Here is a 21,682-nt window from a genome sequence, read left to right on the forward strand (position 1 = left end):
TTAATACATTTACGGGCTGTTATTACGTTGGCGAGTGTTACAGGGTGCACCATTGCTCCCAATATTAAATATAATTTGAACAATGAAAGTGATGATTACAATTCAGAAATCACTGACAAGATGCTTGATAAATTTTCAAAAACATTCTCCATGAAAACGTTTGGCAGCCATTCATTCGAGCATACCCAAAACGCTCTGTCAGGCTCGTGCACCCAAAGAAGCTGAAAAGAGCGCACCCAAAGAGCACCTGACTGCACAGATGCATTTATTTCTAGCGCCATCTGCTGCAACCCTCCAACATCACAGCTCCACTTACACTGTGCATGAGTCACATATGCTCGCATGGGCTCAAAGAGCACGCCCCAGCCTCCATTCAACAACATTTTGTCAAAAACAAGCCCCTCAGGGAGTGCGCCAGAGATGGTGGCCAGAAATGAAACTACACCTTTCGGATCCCTCCCGTGGTGCTCACGGACCCACAGAAACGTTTCCCCATTGACTTACACTGAGAAAGAGATGTCTGTAAATCACTAAATAATTTTTTGTGAGCATCAAAACCCCTGCGAAATGACTTATTTCACTATCTAGATTTAAGTCATCCAATCCTATAAAATATTTGGAAAGTCTAAAAGAGCCGCAAAACTCAAGCTTTTAGATCGCCATGCTAGCGAGGCGCTAAACAGGAAGTCAGTTGCTCAGCCGCTGGAAGTTGCCCACTTGGGCACACCCAGCTGCGCTCAGACGCCGTAAGTCTCGAATGTGCACGTCTTATGGGCCACGCGCCAATAAGCAGCTCTCATATGAATGAACGAAAAGACCATCTTTCCACAATGAAATACTTCTTTAATGAAATTTTCTACACAGAAGTTTGTCGGTTAACATCTGAAAGAAAGAAAAAACATCTGAATTTGTTAAACAGTCATGCTCGCTACTTTTTTAAGCTGTTATGTACATAGGAATTTAAATGCAAACGTCAGCATGCAAACACGCTCACCATGACAACGCTAACACCGTGATGTTTAGCAGATGACGTTCAGCATGCTCATCTTCTTAGGGTGCTTTCACACCTACGCTGTTCGGTTCCTCTACGTAAGTATTACAATTATAAATACAGACAGATGCTGAGCCAAGTTTTTAAAAAAATTTAAGGTTATTAAAACATATCTGCGTTCAACAGTAGGACAGGAACGTCTTACTGGTCTGTTATCAGTATCACTGCAGAACTCGCTCTGCAGCCGTCAAATAAAAACCTGATTAACGTGGTCCTGGTCGCAGGTAATGCAGACGCGTGCCTCTGTAAAGCAGCTGCTAAAAAATGTTCTGTAGTGGTAATAGGGCTGGGCGATAAATCGATATATCATTCTTAATTTAATTGCTTTTAATGTATGATTTATTTTGATTTTTAAAATTCAAACCTAGATTTTCTCTTCAACTTCCTCAGTCGCTCTGTTTGGGCAGCGCCCTCCCTCCGCCTCTACCTCCTAGAGATACACACAGAGGACAACATGACAGCAAGCGTTAATGATAACGTTGAGTACATTCCCAAAAAAGCTGCCGTCTGGTTCGGTTTTGCTTTGCCAGATCTCAAATACACTACAGTCCGCTGCAAAGTTTGTTTAAAGGCTGTTGCAACTAAAGGGCAGCAGTGTGTCTCACACCGAGACGCACGAAACCGTCAGCCCACAAACAGTGATGCAATCGCAGTGCACATCACGAACGATACGGTTAAACAGTGGAAAAGCCTGGGTTTATCCACATGCTGAAAACTATCCACCCAGGCATGTGCTACCACGCCGCAAGTACTTTGCTGAAGTCACCCTGCCTCAGCTGTACAAGTGTACACGTGAAAAGACGAGAGCAGGAGGCGATCGTTTAACTCCACAACGACTGAACTCCAGTAATTTCAAAACAGCCAATAACATTATTTGTTAAGATGGAACTAATGTCGAACGACGGTTGTATGATTTCAGAATTGGTCGCTTTCAATACGCCACTGTTTCAGATGCAAAACTGACGTGCGGCCCTCTACATTTTTCAGTTTGCCTTTAGTTAATTTTTATTGCTAAAGTCAAAGCAAATTTTGTTCTGGGTAATTTCTTTGTCACTTGTAGTTTGTTTTTATGAGAGAAAAAAATCATCTAAAATCGTAAATCCAGTTTAGTGTGAAAAAAAAGAAATCACACATTTTATTTTAAGGCCATATCGCCCAGCCCTAAGTGGAAAATATATGCAGAGTTTATAAAGTTTTATGATTTATTTTTTTGTTATGTGTGTGCATCACAGCAAAGCAATGCAGGGTCTCAGTGCACCCACATGGCCAGATAACATGCGATCAATTTGCAGTCCAATAATAGCCGACTTATAGTGCTTACAATTAGTTATTTCTTTATTTCTTTGGTGTCACTTATTGTGACACCAAAGAACATAAAGATAAACACTCTATAAGCATTAAAATGCTTCTGGATAATCGTCTGTCAGTCACCTGTCATTGATTTCCCCACGTGGGTCCTGATGATGCGGGATGACAAACGCCAAAACGCTAGAACCTCACGATTTCTCCTCTTGGTTTGTTTGGAAAAAAATCTGTGTGCGCAGGAACCGAATCATAACTAAAATGCAACAATTATCATTTTTTCCACCTGGTCTGGACCAAATGAATGAACTACAGGTGTGAAAGCACCCTTAGATTAGCGTGTTAGTATGCTAACATTTGCTGGTTAGCGCTAAACACGGTACAGCTGAGCCTGATGGGAATGTCTCCAGTTTTGCAGGAAAAGTTTAGGACGAGTGAAAAATTTTCAGTCACAAAGTCAGGAATCTGGGTTAATAATTCAGGCCTGGAATCTGGGAATCCATCAGTGTTGCCAGATGCACGATAATTATCGTATTTATACGATAATTTTGCCCTCTGTGCGATCAAAACTTCCAAAATCGCCGTAATGTACGACAATTTGACCATTGTGACACTTATAATAGGCACTTAGTTTAGTTCACACATTTCATTTTCATTCATTTTCTGGCTCCTACATCTGTGTTTCCGTGTCACTTCTCACATGATCTCCTCACAGCCAACGCTACGCCAGCATGCTGGACAAAAACACCTGACGTCAGCTGTGGGTTAAGCCTTACAGACAGAAATAGCTTCTCTCTGAGGCGGTGGGTAGATTTGTAGTCAAAATTCGTTTAAATACGCGTTTACTAAAGTTATAAATTTAACCTATTCGTTGTCATGATTGTGACCGGCGTACGAAAGTTTTTCTCAAAATGCAATAATTTTGAGCCTCTGGTGGTTTAACATTTCCAATCTGGCAACACTGAAATTCATCCAATAATCGTCAAGACGTTCCAGTCTGGACTAAAGTGACACGGCGGGTCAGTCAGTATCTATCTAACCATGAACTAGACATTACAAGGCACTTATCTGTCTCTCTCTAATGCGGGCATCATCACGCATCAGCTATCAGCACCGTTAGTCATCAGTCAAACCCTAAAACACACAGAGCACGGTAGTTTCGGGGGTGAAGTCCACTGTATGTGTGGAAACCATCGAGTTCCCGTCATCACTGCTGGCTCTCTTCTGAAAGCCATGTCAAACACGCAGCCACCTGAAAGAGGACGAACTTTACGTCCATCGTTCCATCGGCTCCGGTCCATGTTTCACTTCCTGTTGGTCTATCACAGTCACAGAAAATCTGCTCATTAAATCACTCTGATGCTCCTCGTCTTCCTCAAAGCAACCTCCATCCTGAAGCTCAGAACGAATCGTGTAACGTGCTGCAGCCTAGATGGTGACATCTGTGAAGTCTCGTCTGGCAAATCCTTTCTGAAAAACATGAAGACACAATACAAATACTGATGAACAAGGTGAAATCAGTGTTCCCAGAATTATGTAACGATTGGGCTGGACATTTACACTCAGCTTGCGATACCATCGAACATTTGCTGCACGCTCTCCTCTCGCACTCTGTGCAGCAAGGCACGTCAAAATAGTTCCATTTATCACTTTCCGAAAACAAACCAAAACAATGAGCTGAAGGATCGAGCAGCAGCCTCCAGGGCGGAAAAATGAAGCCAATGAAGAAGTGCCGAAAACTGCAGTTCCTAAAACTGCCACTTGAGGCTGGCTCCGAGAGCAAGTCAATCCCTACAGATGTACAACATTACAATAAAAATTAACATGTAACATGTTTTTAGCCTAGTACGAAATAAACATTTGATCTCGATAGCAAATTTCAACATTCAGGACATCTGTAGGGGGTGAATTTTTATGTAACTAACCTGTTTATTTATTTGTTTTAAGGCCTAAAGTTACACATATTTAAGTGAGAGGCCACTTTAGCTGAAGGTCTGTCTGCGAGACACTGCCTACTCTTCAAAATTTGAGTGGATCATCTGGAAGTTTTTGATCCTCTGTTCCTCTGTTAAATCGTCGACTATCAGCTCTCAGACATCCCTCATACGTGGACACTCCCACGAACGAGGGTCTTGCCTTCCCATTATTGTTCACATAACACGCCTACTGAATTTGATTGGAAATAATGACGGCTATTGTGGTGGCTGCAATAGAAATAAACCTGCTAATGTTTTGAACGTCCATTTCCATGCTTCTGGGAATGTTATCATCAAACTAGAAGTCGCATAACAACTCGTAATGGAATACAGTCATCTCACAATTGTGTTTTATCGACATTTTGAAAATATCGCTTAAGTTTTGAGCAAATCTGTAATAGAAACCCAATGTGTCATGTAATATGTCACACTAGAGGCTGACGCTACTGTCTTACACCCTTGTCGTGCCTCTTTCGATTCCGTGATTCCAGTATGCTACCTAAAATCACACACTGGAGCTGCATGAAGCCACCATTGTTTTCGTTCTGTGTAAAATGCAAAGGAGGCAAGGGCTTATGAGTCAGATTCACCCCTCAATCCTCCACAACTCCACCTTCTCATCTAAAAATGGTCACTTATGGCCAAAAACTGAATATGTCGACGGCCAAAATGCAAAACTCGATCTTCAAATGTTCACAAACCAATGGGTGATGTCTCCGTAGCTATGTTCATTATTTATACAGTCTAAAGTGACGGTTCAATGAGACACGTCTCAGCTTACACATAGTCATCTGATCAATTGTGATCGTTAAAAATTTAATAATCGCACCTTCAAAGAGTGCTACACCCAGGCTTAAAACCCTTTTATCACAGTGAACACCTTCCCCACCCGATCATTATGTTCTTCCTCTCAGGGTAGCTAAGGAAATGTTCTGTCCGTCTTTTTTTAAACCAGGAAATATTTGTCCACACTGATTTTTTCCGGAGGGTGGCTCTAGACAAAAGCTCAGTCCACAATGAAAATGATTCTCCCTCCGGGAACCATGAAAAAACACAAAAAGTAGCAAATTTCATGACAGTCTGTCCAGTTTTTTTCCAGATATTTTGCTTTGGTCTAGTTTCTTTGTTCTGGGACTCGTGAAGACAGCTCAGGGTGTGCAGCAGGCTCTGCGTGAACGGCATGAGAGCGGACTGAGGACAGGCACACAACAGGATATCTAACAAATATAATAACTTCACTGTGGCCACCCAGCAGTCAGATAAACACACGGCTTTTGTTTGCTGTGTCAGGTTCAGTCCGGCGTTGGCTGGTGTGTGTGTGTGTGTGTGTGTGTGTGTGTGTGTGTGTGTGTGTGTGTGTGTGTGTGTGTGTGTGTGTGTGTGTTGGGGGGTTTACAGGAGGAGGAACATAACAGTGTTCAGAGTCTGCCAAGTCCACCTAACCAAACTCTTCTTTTATTCATCCCAGAAGGCACAAAAGAGACAAACCCAAAATATCTCAGCCAGATTCTCCGCATTCCTGCTGCGAGTGGTCACTAAGAAACTAAATCTCAACAAAACGCGGGCCAGACACCAGCAGAGACAGACGCGAGTTGAGTTTTCGGGAGATAAAGCACAGGAGTGTAGAGAGGAGGAGCGTCGTCACTGTGTTACACAGTAAATAAAGAAAGCTAAGATCGTTACTTCTCTTTAATAATGTAAGTGTAGTTTGGATAAAGTCTGTTTTTCTTGAGTTAATTCAATTTCAAACCCTGAGCAGCAGGCAGTAGAGGTCGTTTTATCTGATAAAAAGAGCGTGGCATTCCTCAGGAGATTGGTAAAGCATCTTTCTATAAAAGGAGCGGCTTCTCTTGTTCGTGCCCAGGCTTCTGTAATCCAATTAGCCTTTCACTTCGGATCTTTATCAAGTTGGGGAAAACCAACTTGTACTCATCTGTATTTCAACATTTTTTTTTTTTTTTTGAAGTTCATTCCCAATTTCATAAATTTGAAGCACTGCCTGTGGCTTTCCTTTTTCCAATAACTAAACAGCTTATTTGATGAACACTGAATTCTTTCTTATTGGCGCAGATTGTTGAAAAAGCAGCATGAAACTGCAACCAGTAAGGAGCTTTGGAGTCTGTGTAAAAATATTTAGAGATTTCTTTATAAATGTTGGAAATTAATTGTTGAAAACACGTAGAAAAACTCATTTCTATATAGTACTGAATTTTAAAGTTAGACCGTCAAACTGTTTCATACCATTTTACGGTTTTAAGACTTTTTGGGTGGCCTTAGACAGGTGGCTCCTCACCTTATTCAAGTTTCGAGGGAGGCTGAGTCTAAGAGGAGGTGGGTTGGTTTTGTATCCATATTTTGCTTGTATCCGTGCCGTGTTTTTTTCCAGCCTCCAACCTATTGTTTTCTATGAAGACATGCAGCAGGTGTGCTCAAAAGCCAGAGTGGCGTGGTCATGACGTGCAAACCAAAAACTCTGCAGTATGCATGTTAGGCCAGTAGTTGGCGGTGTAACTTTGTAATGACACACCATAGAAGAACACCATGCGCCAAGTGCAGCCATAATGTCACCGTTCTCAGAGGATCTGTGCATTACCAGTTGTCGTATAGCCCAAAAAAATAAAAAGAAATGTGTATAAAGTTACAAGAAAATGAACTGAAAATAACAAAAAAAAGTTTAAAAAAAAAAACAATAACTGGCAAGAAAATAATAAATAGCTACCATAAATTAAAGGTAAAAATTGCATCATCACTGGTTTCAAAATGTGTGTTTTGGCAGATCGGGAGCCACTCCAACGCAGGGAAGAACTTTGGTAACTGCAGTCTAATTATTATCAGCTACAGAGAAAATATTCGCATTTGCAGTGCCAAGTTTCCTCAGATAAGGCAGAGAAGAGGCTAACAACAGGCTCTCAGAGCAGAGCGAAGGAGGGAAGAGAAGGACCAATGGGAGGAGAGGAGCGCAGGTCAAACGGGATAAAAAGTAAAAAAACAGATGTGTACCGACGCAGACTTGGAAAACCATCTGGAGGAGACAAAAGTTTGGAGCACAATGTCAGCCAACACCCACACATTCTGCTTTCCATTTTAACGTCAGGCTCATTGTGTCTTCATTCACACGCATCAAGTATCATATCAACAGCGTAACAGCATTTTTAGTTCTGTGACCTAGATGTATTTGAAACACTTTTTCGAGACGTACTGCAAGTTTTTTCTGTCCAACTGCACAAACAGATCTCTCGGGGTCAAATAGGGTTGTCAATCAATTTCACCCAACAGCCATCATCCAAGATATCAATACAATAATTGTATCAAAATCAAGTTACAATTTAGTAGACTTAAAGGGAAACTTTGTATTTTCCAACCTGGATCCTATTTACCATGTTCTCGTGTCTAAGTGGCTAACAGAAACAACCCAAAAACCTGTGCTAACCAACACTGAAAATACCACAAACTAACTTTAAAACCTGAAGTAAATAAGCAGGCAAAGTATTTACATTCTCAAATCCTGGAAAATAGACAAACCCCTTGGAGCCGCACACCCCTACAAGAAAACACAACATGTGCTTTAACAGTTCATCGATACAAACTGAAACGGCAAACAAAATCTTGACGAAATGTTTTGCCATATTGCCGAGCACAGCGGTGAGGCAAAGCGCCTGAAACAAGAAAGAAAACAGACACAAGATCTTTACGAGACTTTAGCCAAGTGAATCACAAACACCAGCAACCATGAATACACAGGAACGCTGCTGTTAAAGGGATAGTCTGGATTTTTAAAAGTGGAGTTGCATGGGATACCTTTCCACACACAGTATATTACAAACAGTAAATGTCTGTCAGCATGGCCCCAGTTGTGAGAAGCAGGCTGGAGTTTGACACGGAAGCTAAGCATTGTACTGCTGTGGAGGGCTCCGCAACAAAACGTATTTTAGCCTCCTAAAACTAGATATACCACCGTGTGGTTGTTTGCCTTCGCGTGCCAATCAAGTCACACTTACAGTTTACATTTATGTCTGTGAAAACATGAGGCTTCACACACATCTTCCCTCCGACACCACTGAAGAGCTAAACATCACAATTTACATGTGGGCGCCAAAGATTCTTGAGTTATGGCCCAAAACATGTTTTATGAAGTCACCATGACCTTGACCTTTGGCCATCAGATTCTAATCAGTTCATTTTTGAGTGCCAAATTTAAGAAAACTCCCTTTAAGGCCATCTTAAGATATTAGGTTCACGAAAATGAGAAGAATGCAAGGTCACGGTGACCTTGACCTTTGAACGTCAAATTCAAATCAGCTTGTCCTTGAGTCCACTTGAATGTTTGTGCCAAATTTTAAGAAATTCCCTCAAGGTATTCTTGAGTTATTGACTTCACAAGAATGAGACAGACAAGGTCACAGGGGACCTTTATTTTTGATCACCAAAATCTAATAACATCATTGTTGAGTGCAAGTGAATGTTTGTGTCAAAATTGAGGAAACTCCCTGTAAGGCCATCTTAAGATATTACGTTCACGAAAATGAGATGAATGCAAGGTCATGGTGACCTTGACCTTTGAACACCAAATTCTAATCAGTTTGTCCTTGAGTCCACTTGAATGTTTGTGTCAAATTTGAAGAATTTCCCTCAAGGTGTTCTTAAGATATCGCGTTCACAAGAATGTGCCGGGTATACGACAGACAGACAGACTACCCGGAAACATAAGGCCTCCAGCCTCAGCTGTCGTGTGCGCGGAGGCATAAAAAGCTTAACTGTGCGCTATATTGAGAGTATTTTAAATACTTTATCTTTCCCTCAGACAGTCTGTTTTGATGGAGAAGCCGTTTACGACTTCAGTTCCCCAATGCTGCTCACGTCGAAGTCACCAAACACCATTGACAAAAACCAGTAATTTAAGCTCTCTGAAAACTGGAAATGCTGCTCTCCTGCTGCCTCTATCAGTTAGCTAGTTTGTGTTCTTGTGTCACTGGTGAGTCTGAACTGACCCTTTTAAACGCCAAAGTCACAAAACAACACAAACAAGTAAACTGATCAAAGCAGCAGTAGACCCGCAACTCCTGTGTTCAGTGATGTTAAATCACCGTTTTTCTAAATGGAGTTTGGCTTTGAAGTGTGCAATCTAACAGCTTGATTTTCCCACTGGAAACTGACATTAAGGTATTCTTGAAAATACTCTAAATCTAGATCTAGAGTCGTGGTTTCACTGATGCCATGGTCCTACCTAACGCCAACTACTACAGCCATTATCGTTACTCATGCCTCCACTATTGTTATACAAATGATTGTTATTACCACAATCATAAACTACAATATCTGCATGTAATATATCATGCTATCATAAATTACATTCATTAATTTGATGTCTATTACTATTGTCATATTTTATGTCACTGTTATGATTATTGTGGCTGTGCATCTCTCGCTTTTCCCTGCTCTCTCTCCTATGTATCACTTGGTCATCTACTGTTATTTTTTTGTTCTTTACGACATCTTTTGCATGCCTGTCATTCCTGGAAGAGGGATCCCTCCTCAGTTGCTCTTTCTGAGGTTACTACTGTTTTTTTCCCACCCATTAAAGGGTTTTCTGGGGGGAATTTTTCCTTAATCGCTGTGACGGTCAATGACATACAGATGTCATATGCTGTGAAGCCCTTTGAGGCAAATTGTGATTTGTGATGATGGACTTTGTGAATAAATTTGAATTGAACATACTGTCTATGGATACTTAACCCATTTAACTCCACTTAAAAAAACTGAGCTATCCCTTTATTAGTCCTAAAGCCTGTGATACAACACTGAGGGTCGAGGTTTTGTTAATGAGGACTTTTGTGATCTGGTTTCTGAGCCTGAACTTGATTTTACCCAGAATCACTCAGTGAGGCGGCTGTCAGGTCACAGGTCAGAGACTGAACTGCAGAGATCAGTGAAAGCAATTAGTGATGTTCTGGCAGCCAAGCCAAAGACCTCTGAGTTACTGTAATCCCTTTATTTTATGATGGATAAGAATGCGGTCTTTCTCTCAAAACACTGTCAAAGACCACAGTCAAACCAGCAGTGCGAGGAACCAGAAGCACTGAGAAATAACAGCCCCCACTGCTGCTGCCCGACAGAAACTCTTCAGCTGCTGCAGTTTAAACAAACTCCTGCATTTATGCACGTCCAAGTAAACTCTGGTGTGCTTCATTCCTGTGGTTTCTCCGCTGTCAGCAAAAGATAAAACACTTAATTCCAGCCACAAAAATGTGCGGCAGTGTGAGGCCACATGGATCTGTAAGGGCTCAGGGCACGGAGCCTTATCTCCAAATGCAAGCTGACATCTGACTTTACGACGTCAAGTTGAAATGTGTCATTTTTCTTGATTTTCAGGAGCCATGATTTCAGTGTACCCTTCTTGTTTTGGGGGCTTTTGCCTTTTTTTCTCACACAGTGCAGCCAAAGAAAGACAGAAAAAAAGGGGGAAAACCCCGCAGTTAAAGACTTGTGTCGGGACTGATTTATCTGAGCTACCTGACGCCCTCAGCTGACCCGTTTTCAAGGCTTTGTGTACAAATAGGAATGCCCTAATTTCTGCTCAGATCAACCAAGTTTCCACACACAACTGGCAAACTTTTCTTCTGGGAGGAAAATCTCTGATAAATCCAACGTACGCTACTCACTGAGCACCAAACAGCCAAAGACAAGCAGCCAAAGATAACTCCTCTCTAAATTCTGAGTTTTTCACAGGTTTGTGGTTACAGCGCAGGTGGAGCTGTCCATGAGGGTTTTTTTCCTCGTCAGTAGTTTGTAATTCACCAGCTGGACATTTGATCTTTCAAGCCATTAACAAGTGATCAATGGATGAGAGCAGTAGCACTTTGTAAGTGAAAGCAAACTTTTAGACCCCAGAGAAATAACACAAGTTTGCTTTAAATAACCAAACTGTATATAATTCCAATAGTATTCCTTATGAACAGTCCAGCTACAAAAATCTATTTGTGGCAGCCCAACACAAATAATTAAATGTCTGGGAAACCCAGTTTATAGAGAGGGATGAAAGAGTGATGTTATCAATCTCATCCCTCAGTAGGATTTGCTTCTTTTCTCAATTTTTATATTGTCAAATATATCAATTTATCAATACATGTCAATTGTGAATATTTAAAAGCAGTTTCAATATTAATTTTTAGCAGTACAGTACCAGCTATCTTGCTGTTTTTTTGTTAATGTCTCCTTCAGTCAGTTTGCTGTTCTCAAAAAAAGAAAAGTCACTGTCATTTATTAACCTTGTTATATTTATGTTTTTATTTAAAAATGTAAAATTGTATGGCTTAAATATCATTCTTCCCAGTGGTATCAAAACTGGTGTAGATATTTATATTTTTCAAGGTAATTTAAGTATGACAAGACTACGCTGTTTTTTTTTTTTGCTAAGTATCTTCGGGCTCTGGACTGAGAAAAAAACCCAATAAATTTGAGGATATCATTTTGGGATCTGGGAATTAATGGACTTCATGTATTAAAAAACAAAAACTTATGAATCAATAATTAAGAAATTAGATGCAACCTTTATATATTTCTCTGTCTTTTGGTTTAAACCGAGATTTCAAGCTCTTGTTGTTACTGCCTCACCATGAGCCTCATTGCTGACGTGTTTGCAGCTATGTATACAAGATTTAGATGATTTTGTATAATGTTTCATGGGATCAGCGGCTGTGGGTCTCACCAGTTTGTAGTCTTTGTGTAGTTTGTTGTACTGGAACATGTTGCAGAGGACAGTTGAGGCCGCTCTGGCAGCTTTCAGACTCCCGGGGCTGAAAAGAGACACAGTGACAGACGGTTAGAAACAAAAACAAGAAAAAGGTCTTACAAAGAGGAAATACCACAGCATAAACAGAGGGGAGAAACCGAGTGATAAACAGTCTAAAATGACCTGCAAATTTGCCAAAGATTTTATTTTTGTATCAGAGTGGAGAGTAGGAACAGCTCCAGAATATGTCAGGTCACTGACAACAGAGAAGTGAAAGAATGTAGGACCTAAAAAAATATTTACTAATAATAAGGAGCATTAAGAATTGTTTTGCTGAACTGGATAGGGATTATTGGTAGGTTATTGGTAGATCAGGCTGTAATATTTGAGGTTTACAGAAGAAGTCAGTCCCACCTGTTATCATGAGATGTCTTGATGCCCACCAGTTTCGGCAGGCCGTTGAAGTATGAGATGTCACGGGCTGCCAGGGAACTGCAGGTGACCAGGTGATTGAGGGCTCCACAGATGTTGACCACCACCTCGCTGGATGGCGTTTTCTGAAGGCCATCACTGGGAAGCTTGGACACCAGTATGTTCACCATGTTTTTAGCTGCAAGAACAAAGAGAGAGGTGGTTGTGTTGCAGGAGTATATTTAGCTTAACAGCTCTTTGTCCACGCACGGGTGCAGAAAGAGGTAAGGGGAGGGAAAGTGCCCTCTTGGATGCCCCTTTGGTAGATAAAATGTGATTAAGTGTCCTCTAGGGTGCCCTTTCATTGGAGAAAATGCAAACCAGTGCCTTCTAGGCTGCCCTTCCAGTAGAGAAAACTTGATGCAGGGCCTTCTCGGTTGTCCTTCTCGTGGAGAAAACATGATGCAGTGCCCTCTTTGTGACTTTTAAGAGGAGAAAACGTGATACAGTGCCTTCTAGGGTGCCCTTCCAGCTGAAAAAAACAGGATACAGTGCTCCCAAGGTCATCTTTCTCGTGGAGAAAACGTGATGCACGGGCCTGTAGGTGCCTTTTCAGCTGAGAAAACGGGATGCAGTGCACTCAAGGGTGGCTCTCCAGTGGAGAAAATGCAGTGCAGTGCCATATAAGCTACTATGAATAGAAAACATTCTGCGTGCTGGTGCCCCATCGCATGCAACTGGTGACCATTTGAATTTTTTTAACCCTTGCACCTCAAACAGGGCTGAGTCAGCCACCACTTAAACCTTTGCAAGGCCCACTTCTGTCAGTTTGGATGAAACCACTGACACACGTTAGTTATATAATAAAGCCTCTTCACCTTTATAGCATTCTAGTGAAGAATCATAATCTGTCAACTTTAATCCATTAGCAAAGTGGAAACCAAGTTAGCTTTGCTCATTTTAGCACCATTTTCCCACCAGGTACTTATCATTCACACCTACAGACACACTCATTAGCTGTCTCTCGTTTCTGGGTCTAAACTGACAGGAGTGTTTAGTTCTGTACTCAGAGAAACATACAAAGAAAAAGAAGGAGCATACAGAGTGCTCATAGGACCAAGAAATGTTCACCTCCAAACTGATTCACCTCCTCTGTAGTGAGGCGGATTGAAGCGTAATAAACTGCTATTATCTCACACACACACGCGCATGCATACACAGAGTTTCCAGCCCAAGGAGGACTGAAAAACCTCGTGCTTGTCTTACCGATGTGGTCTTTGTTGGTGGAGTGTCTGGCCAGATTTCTCAGCAGGCCGGTCAGAGGCCTCAGCTCCACGTCACTGTTGGTGTCTAACAGATCCAGCAGGATGGGCAGCATCCTCTCCTGCTCCACCACCACATTACTCAGCACTGATGGCCACTGAGGAGAACAGAGATCACATCAAGAAAGCCATACAACTCAGACAGTTAATTTTGGAATATACATCCATATTTCATATTTCTACGGTGTGTGTGTTCGTACCCTGCCGTCTCCTGCAGTGATATTTTGCAGCGCTCCGATGGCAGCTTCGCGGCTGGTGGAGCTGCTGTCGCTGTTCTGCAGAACATGCTTGTACAGTCCCACCACCTGAGGGTGCCAAAGCCACTCTGCCCCCTTAGGTTGTCGGGACACCTCCGACAGGATGGACAGATTCTGGTTTCGCTGTCGTGGAGAAAGTGAAAGACAAAAAAAACATTAGCATGTATTGTACAGACACATACAGTGTGCTCTGCTGTAGCTACACAACTGTGAGTTCATTTTATTATGTTTCCTGATGTAAGTTTTTCTCTTGAATTGGCTGAAGCCAGAATGAAACAAGTAAGTAAGCTCATGTAAGCTCCATGAGTTGACTTATTTAGTGTTTCCGATATTTTAAAAGAAGGACCTTAACAAGGGGTCTTACATATGTATGATTGTCACAAAGGACTGATGCTCAAGGTGTATGTCCAAGGCAAAAAGTCAACATGGCTACTGTTACTGCACTTTTGTCCTCTGTATGAATTGTCACATTGTTTTTTTCTTTGCCTTTTCTTTCTTTCTCTATATTTCTATTGTATGTTGCCTGCCAAGGGACTGCGGACATAAATTAGCAGTCCTATGAACTAAGCATAAAATCAAATCAAAACATTAGCAGATCAACACACACAGACAGTTTAATCCATTCCTTACACTTTTGCTCTTTGGTTATAGAGTGACACCAGCCTCGAAACTCTTTAAATTAGTAAACCAAATGCACACTGCTTCATTATGTGCGGAAACACAAAGCTCGACATGCCTGCAGCGCCTGCTGCTGTTGCTAAGCCATGATTGGAAAACCGCAGTTCAGGGGAGGGGTTTAACTACCACACGCTCAGCTCAGTCATTGGTTTACAGGATACTTTGTCTTGGACTGATGACAAGTCAAAGGAAAAACTCAGACCAGAACAATAAGGTCTTTTCCATTAGAGATCCTGAATTACCACACTGGTTTCACAGCAGTCTGGCCAGGACAGATATATGTCTCTAGACTGAAGAGTTAGCTACATGAACGCACTAATAGATCACTATCCTCAGGCCCCACTAAGCAGGATAAAATCCTCCCTGTTCACCCTCCATGAAACCTGGATAACGATCCACTCTGAGCAAAAACACATCACACGGAAAAACAGGTTATATATAGTTACAGGTCATTTTCTCATACGTGTCACAGTGGGCCTGAGGTCCACACGTCTTTGGCCTCCACTGCTTGCTGCTGAATCAGGTAATGTGATCTCCTGGTTGTGTGTTGGAAACTGATCCTCCCCGCGGACCTGAGGCCACTTCTAGAGTTTCTATCTGCTGGGCGACTTATTATCTCCCTGTTCCTGAGATACCTACTCGATGTCAGCGGCTTGACTTTTATCTTTAAAAACATTTTAATAAAAATCAAATAACAATGTGATGTTGTTATAATATATCTGATAATGATGGTGCATCTGACAAACGGCACAGGAGGTGAGGTAAGAGACGTGTGCATGAATAGATTGGACCGAAGTTGATCTGGCTGCATCATTTATACAAGACGGACAGTTAAACGACCTGGAGACAGCTGCCCAGAGGCAAAATAAGACGGCCCGCTAAACAATGAGTGTTATTAAGCCTGCGACACAAAGCAGAATAAAAAAGGTGTTTGGATAGTGCTGACCGTCTGTATACTGTCACAAATTTTCCTGTAAAATTATGGTAAACTACCTGTGGCTGTAGTTGCCAACATCCTGCCGTTGTCTTACAGTCTTTACCGTAAATTACTTCAACAGTATATTACAATTACGTTTATAAAAGTATTCTGCAGTAAATTTGTGGTATACAGTGTAATACTGGCTCCACAAAGCATCCACACGTAACCTTACAGCAGTAAATTTGGCTTCAAAAAGCATCAAGAAGTGGGGTTTTAAAAAAATAATAAAAATTAGAATTAAAAATAAATAATAATAACCCTGTACAATACTGCCAGAATTTGGCTATATTTGCACAGCAGTTTGTTAAAGCTTAGATTTCTGCCAAATTACAATTGCAAGCTGGCAACTTCTTACTGTTATTTTACAATGTCAACACAGTTAAATTTATTATAATATACTACAATAGACTGTTAGGTTTGCAGTGTAATACTGGCTCCAAAAAGCATTAAGATTTACAGTGTTTTACTGTATTTTGGAAAAAACTGTAGGGCATATTTTAACGGAAATTTGTCACCGTGTATGATCCCAAAAGAGGATGAGATGGGTTTCAAATCAGCACACAACAGTAAAACTGCATTTTCTCATAATCAGTATCTTCTATTGACAACTACAGCCTTCGTTAAGATGTATGAGTGGATTTTGTTGCCCAAGCAGTACTCAGATGATAGCATTGGACAACCAGCAGCAGCCTTTTGCCAAGCAGCAGGAATAGCGGTGCGAGCGCACTGAGCGCATGAGAGCACGTCAGCTTTAAGCCTCACAGAGGGATGTGACGGGTGTGGCAGACAAGCTTGCAGGCTGACATAATACCCAACTCGTTTCTGATTATGTAAAGTCTGGATGTAAAAAGTGGACATGCAAAAATAACTAGAATTACCACCTCACAGTTGTATGCTTCTTTGAACCAGCCAAGTTTAAGTTTGCATGCATGTCTGTCTACTGTCATGACTCATATGTAGTCATGACGAGAGAAAAGAAACAAATCCTAAAACATGGATGTTCACACACATATTTCCCCGACAGCACAGAAGAAAATATGATACAAAATCGGCACAGTTTCAACGTGGCCACCTAAGATTATGTCACTAAATCAGTATCTGACCAAGTGTCTCCCCTTCTGTTCATAAAATACGGGGTTAAATACGGGGTTAAATACGGGGTTAAATACGGGGTTAAATACTGGCCAAAAAAGCTTTTTTTGTGTCAGCAGAACATTATGATGTCACAGTGAAACTGACATTTGACCTTCTGGATGTAAATAAATAAATAAATAAATAAATAAATAAATACATAATTAGCCTATGAATCAGAGTTATGACCAAAAACCTGTTTTGTAACACAGCAACCTTGACCTTTGTCAACCAAAATCTAATCAGTTCATCCTTGACTCAAAACCGAATTTGCGAAAATTACCCTATAGCGTTCTTGAGATATTGCTCTCACAAGAATGAGATGGATGCAAGGTCACAGTGACCTTTGACCACCAAATCTACAGTAATCAGTGCATCCTTGAGTCCAAGCGGACGTTTGTGCGAGATTTGAAGAAATTCCTTCAAAGTGTTCTTGAGATATCGAGTTCACAAGAATGAGACCGACAAAGTCACCTTGACCTTGATCTTTGACTTATGACCACCAAAATCTAATCAGTTCTTTGAGTGCCACTGAATGTTTGTGCCAAATTTGAAGAAATTCCCAAACAGTTTTCATGAGATATCGAATTCACAAAAATTAAACAGATGAGGTCACCTTGACCTTAAACTTTAACTTTTGTCCCCCAAATCTAATCAGTTCATCTTCGAGTGCAAGTGAATGTTTGGGCCAAATTAGAAGGAATTCCCTTATAAGGTATTCTTGAGATATCGAGTTCACAAAAATGAGACAGACAAAGTCACCTTGACCTTGATCTTTGACTTCTGACCACCAAAATCTAATCAGTTCATCTTTGAGTGCTACTGAATGTTTGTGCCAAATTTGAAGAAATTCCCAAACGGTTTTCATGAGATATCAAAGTCACAAAAATTAAACAGATGAGGTCACCTTGACCTTAAACTTTAACTTTTGTCCCCCAAATCTAATCAGTTCATCCTTGAGTCCAAGTAAAAGTTGGTGCCAAATCTGAAGAAATTCCAATGAAATTTTCTTAAGATATCGAGTCCTCAAGACTAGGACAACAAGCCAAGCTTTTATTTCCTCCTCCAAGGTTTTTTAAACGTTCCTCGGATGCATTTCAAGCCCCTGAGAGATCGCTCCTTCGCTCCTTCGGGTTGGCAGCACCTAACCTTCAGAATAATCTCCCAGCTACAGTTTGACATCACCGGACTCTGTGGAGTCTTTAAAAAAGCAGCTAAAAACCTTCCTGCTGAGACAGGCGTTTGGGAGGCATTACGGCTTTTATGTTTTAATCCTGTGTTTTAACCGGCTCTCACTGCATATTTCATCTGGGCTTTTATTTTGATTTGTTTGTTCAGTTTATTTTGTTTTTGAGGCACTTTGTGGCTCGTGTCTGTGAAAGGTGCTATTTAAATAAATTTTGCTTTCGTGCTTGCTTGAATATAACCATTCTGATAATTTCAGTTAAAATTTCTAGTTATATTAATTCCAATAAACTTAAGCTTTAAGACCTTATATTTGGCTATTAAAGAATTTTAAAGCAGTATTAAAAGACTTTTGGGTCACTAAGGGAAACGGAACAAGCTTTAAAAACAACACTGACCTTTTAAATCTGTCACAGTTTGCAGAGCATGTTACCAAACTGTTGTCTTTTGACTCATCTTGCAGACACAGAGCGACATCAGTGCTAACTCGGAGGCGTGTCTGTGGTGTGTAATTCCTCGAGTGTGATTTTTACCTCATTGTTTTTTTTGTTGTACAGAGTAAAGCAGCCGATGGCGTCACTCTCCCTGGAGGCGGAAGCTCTCGTTTGGCCCTCCAGACGCAGACGGACGGAGGGAGGAAGCTCCGTGTACAGCTGGTACGACAGATTCCTCATCACACACAAACAATTCTCCAAACCCTAAAACACAAACAAAAACAGAGAGAGGAGGCACGTGGAGGTTTAACAAGAGGAGGGCTACACTGGATGATTTATACTGAAATCAGTAATTTAATATTGACAAAAAATGACAGTAAGCAACATATTTGGACATCTGGATTTAATCTTGTTGTATTGAGGACACCCTCGTGGTGTGTTCGTCCAATCAGACCCAGGGAGGGTTAATGATGATGTCTAATGGAAGCAGCATGTTTATCAATCATCTGCCAGTTAGTTAAAGATTTATCCGAGTGTCTGCAAAGTCATTTTGCTCTGTGCTCCGAACCAAACGGTTTGTGCCAAACCACAGTGAAGAGGAACATAAGCAGAGCAGCCTGTGAAAACAGTCATGCGGGTCCCTGTAACTCACAACGAGCTGCGAAAGTATGAGACAAAGATTGAGTAAGAAGCTAACATTCCCAATTTAGTGAAATTCCAGTGTAGCTGCCAGCTGAAGTAACACCACCGAATAATGTTTCTAACTGCAGTGTTTTAACCCTTTGAAAAGTGAGCAAATTGGCTTCTTTTAAAAATAGGGGAAAAATGCAATGAGCAATTTCAGAAGAACTGACTAAAAAAACTGCAAAATATTTATAAGGGAAAATTACCATAAAAAAAAATAAAATAATAATAATAAAAAAAACAAGGAAACAAGAAAAATACTTTCAAATATATAATAATGGTAATTATAAAAATAGTTTTGGGACCTGAGCTTTTTGTTTGTTTTTAAATTTCCCAACCTACTAATTTCTTGCCATTTGCAGGACAGTTTTTGCTAAGTTGCTCGGGGCCAAACAAACTGTGATTTGGGCATCGCTGCACGGACGAGGAAGAGAAGTCAGAGAGAACTGAGAGCAGTGACTTAAACACTGTGTTGGTTTTGGTCTTGAGTCATGGTTTTTGTTGACCATAAGAAAAATATAGAAAAACACAGGCCTCATCCTTTCACTTGAACACGTTGTTAAATGTCATACGATGCTGCGGAGTCTTTCATTCTATGTAATCTCGGCTTTTTGGGCTTTTTATCTCCGGCTTTGATGTTCAGAGCTCATTGCTGCGGGTGGCTGCCAGTGTGGTGTGCCACGGCTGTTATGTCCTGTGATTGTGTATAAAAACGTCGCAGGACATTACAGGTCAGGTCAGACTTACCTTGTCATCTGCCCGGTCCTCCTGTTGAATGTAGGACACCAGGGAGTCCACCAGGCCTCGCATGTCTCTCATCTTCTGTCTCGTCCTCTCATTCACTGAACTCAAGTTCCTACACACACACACACACACACACACACACACACACACACACACACACACAAAGAAACATTTAAAACCAGGTCAGGCTATCAGAGCGTGCAGTAAATCTGTCTCACTGAAATCTACCTTTGAGTGATTTTAAGTGCAAAATTTATGAAGCTCTGTTGAAACCCTTCAGTAGCACCTTCATCACTCTGGAAGGAGCTTACATGTTTTTCTGTCAAGAAATTCCTCAGAGACTCGGACACACGCTTTACAAGGTGCAACCTGAAACTTACTTAAGTTCCATGCAACCAAAATGAAGAATTACGATTTGAAGATCCAACAGCAGCACTTAAAAGTTTTCTGCATTAAAGCAGCGCTCTGTAAAGTCAGTGTAAATCTATTTAAATGTACCTGTGAGTGATGTGCTTTCATGAATAACAGACTGGTTCAATAAATTATGTTGCTGTTTTGTTTTACAGTACAAACAACAAAGTGCTGCCCTTAATCTGAAAGGGTAACTTTGGCATTTTTTAAACCTGGACCGTATTTTTCCATGTTTTTGGGCCTGATGTTTAAGTTGCCCCATCTGCAATGTAACCAGATGAGGCAATTGTGAACCGTCACATTACGTCCATCAAAAGTGGTTATTTTGCCAGAAACAGGCTCACTCAAATTTTTGCGACTTGTTGCAGGGAGTCAACGCTGGAAAACCAAGTGAGAGAGAAAGTGTAACTCAGTGTTGTCTAAATATTTCCATGTTGTGGATGAGGGGTGGAATACGGAAAAACTATATTTATAGCAAATTATCATAGTTACAGCTACAATTATGTAACATAACTGTTTTAATTTATTGTTTTTATATTTTTCTTTGTCCAATTTTCAGGTAATTTTCTTGTATTTTTGTAATAATATCTTGTTAATTTTTGGGTAATTTCTTCTTTTGTTGCTCACTGCCTTCTTTTTTCTTCTCATTTTAGGCACAGGTTACTGTGCTGAGCATGCTGGGTCACCTGAGGCAGCCGCTGGTGTTGTAGAAGATGTCTCGCTCAGACGGGCTCAGTGGGAAGCTGCTGCACAGAGGAACCAGTACTTTCTCAGTCAGCTCTGATAAAGCTTCTTTGGACAGTTTCTCCTTCAGGTTGTCTCTGGAGGACAGATTCCACAGGACACCTGCAGCCACGACAAACAGGGTTTAGTCTGCTGTCTAAATAACTGACTTATCCAAACCATTAATACATAAATAACAAAGATTAATTAGCAACGACACCTTAATATCAATGCATGGACACGGATATAAGCTCATAAAGCGAAGCTCGTTATTACCTGTGATGGTCTTTCGGAGCTCCTCGTCGTGTTTGCTCAGGATGCCGACGAGCCGCATCACTCCACCGGCATCGATGAGCGCCACCTTGTTTTCAGCATTCTCGTAGATCAGGTTACGTGTGGCGCCTGTGGCATAACGCTGCACGTCTTGGTTGTCGCTGGAGAAAAGCTCAACGAGAGCAGGAACGCCATGCAGAGCGCGGACCTGAGAGAGAGAGAGAGAGGGGATTAAAAACAGCACACACGGTGAATATATACACACATACACACACACACACACACACACACACACACACACACACACACACACACAAAGACGTGCAGATAAACCAAATAAAATGAAAGAAATATGGAAAATTCACACAGGAAATAAGAAAAATATAACAAAA

General features: G+C 41.1%; 1 protein-coding gene across 1 annotated transcript in view; it reads right to left on the reverse strand.

Moving 5' to 3' along the window:
- Positions 1–822: 822 nt before the first annotated feature.
- LOC121943726 (plakophilin-3-like) overlaps positions 823–21,682 on the reverse strand; it is a 43,849-nt gene continuing 22,989 nt past the window's right edge. Inside the window, exons 5-13 of the mRNA XM_088086573.1 lie at positions 21,294–21,498; positions 20,981–21,140; positions 19,887–19,995; positions 18,555–18,719; positions 13,992–14,171; positions 13,736–13,889; positions 12,473–12,668; positions 12,035–12,122; positions 823–3,823 (exon numbers count right to left, since the gene is read on the reverse strand). Of these exons, the coding sequence (XP_087942699.1) occupies positions 3,782–3,823; positions 12,035–12,122; positions 12,473–12,668; positions 13,736–13,889; positions 13,992–14,171; positions 18,555–18,719; positions 19,887–19,995; positions 20,981–21,140; positions 21,294–21,498 (1,299 nt within the window). The 3' untranslated portion in view covers positions 823–3,781. The remainder of the gene's footprint in view (positions 3,824–12,034; positions 12,123–12,472; positions 12,669–13,735; positions 13,890–13,991; positions 14,172–18,554; positions 18,720–19,886; positions 19,996–20,980; positions 21,141–21,293; positions 21,499–21,682) is intronic.

The sequence above is a fragment of the Plectropomus leopardus genome, chromosome 1, assembly GCF_026936395.1.
Source record: "Plectropomus leopardus strain MGB_pleo_1.0 chromosome 1, ASM2693639v1, whole genome shotgun sequence".
In the NCBI taxonomy this organism is placed as follows: domain Eukaryota; kingdom Metazoa; phylum Chordata; class Actinopteri; order Perciformes; family Serranidae; genus Plectropomus; species Plectropomus leopardus.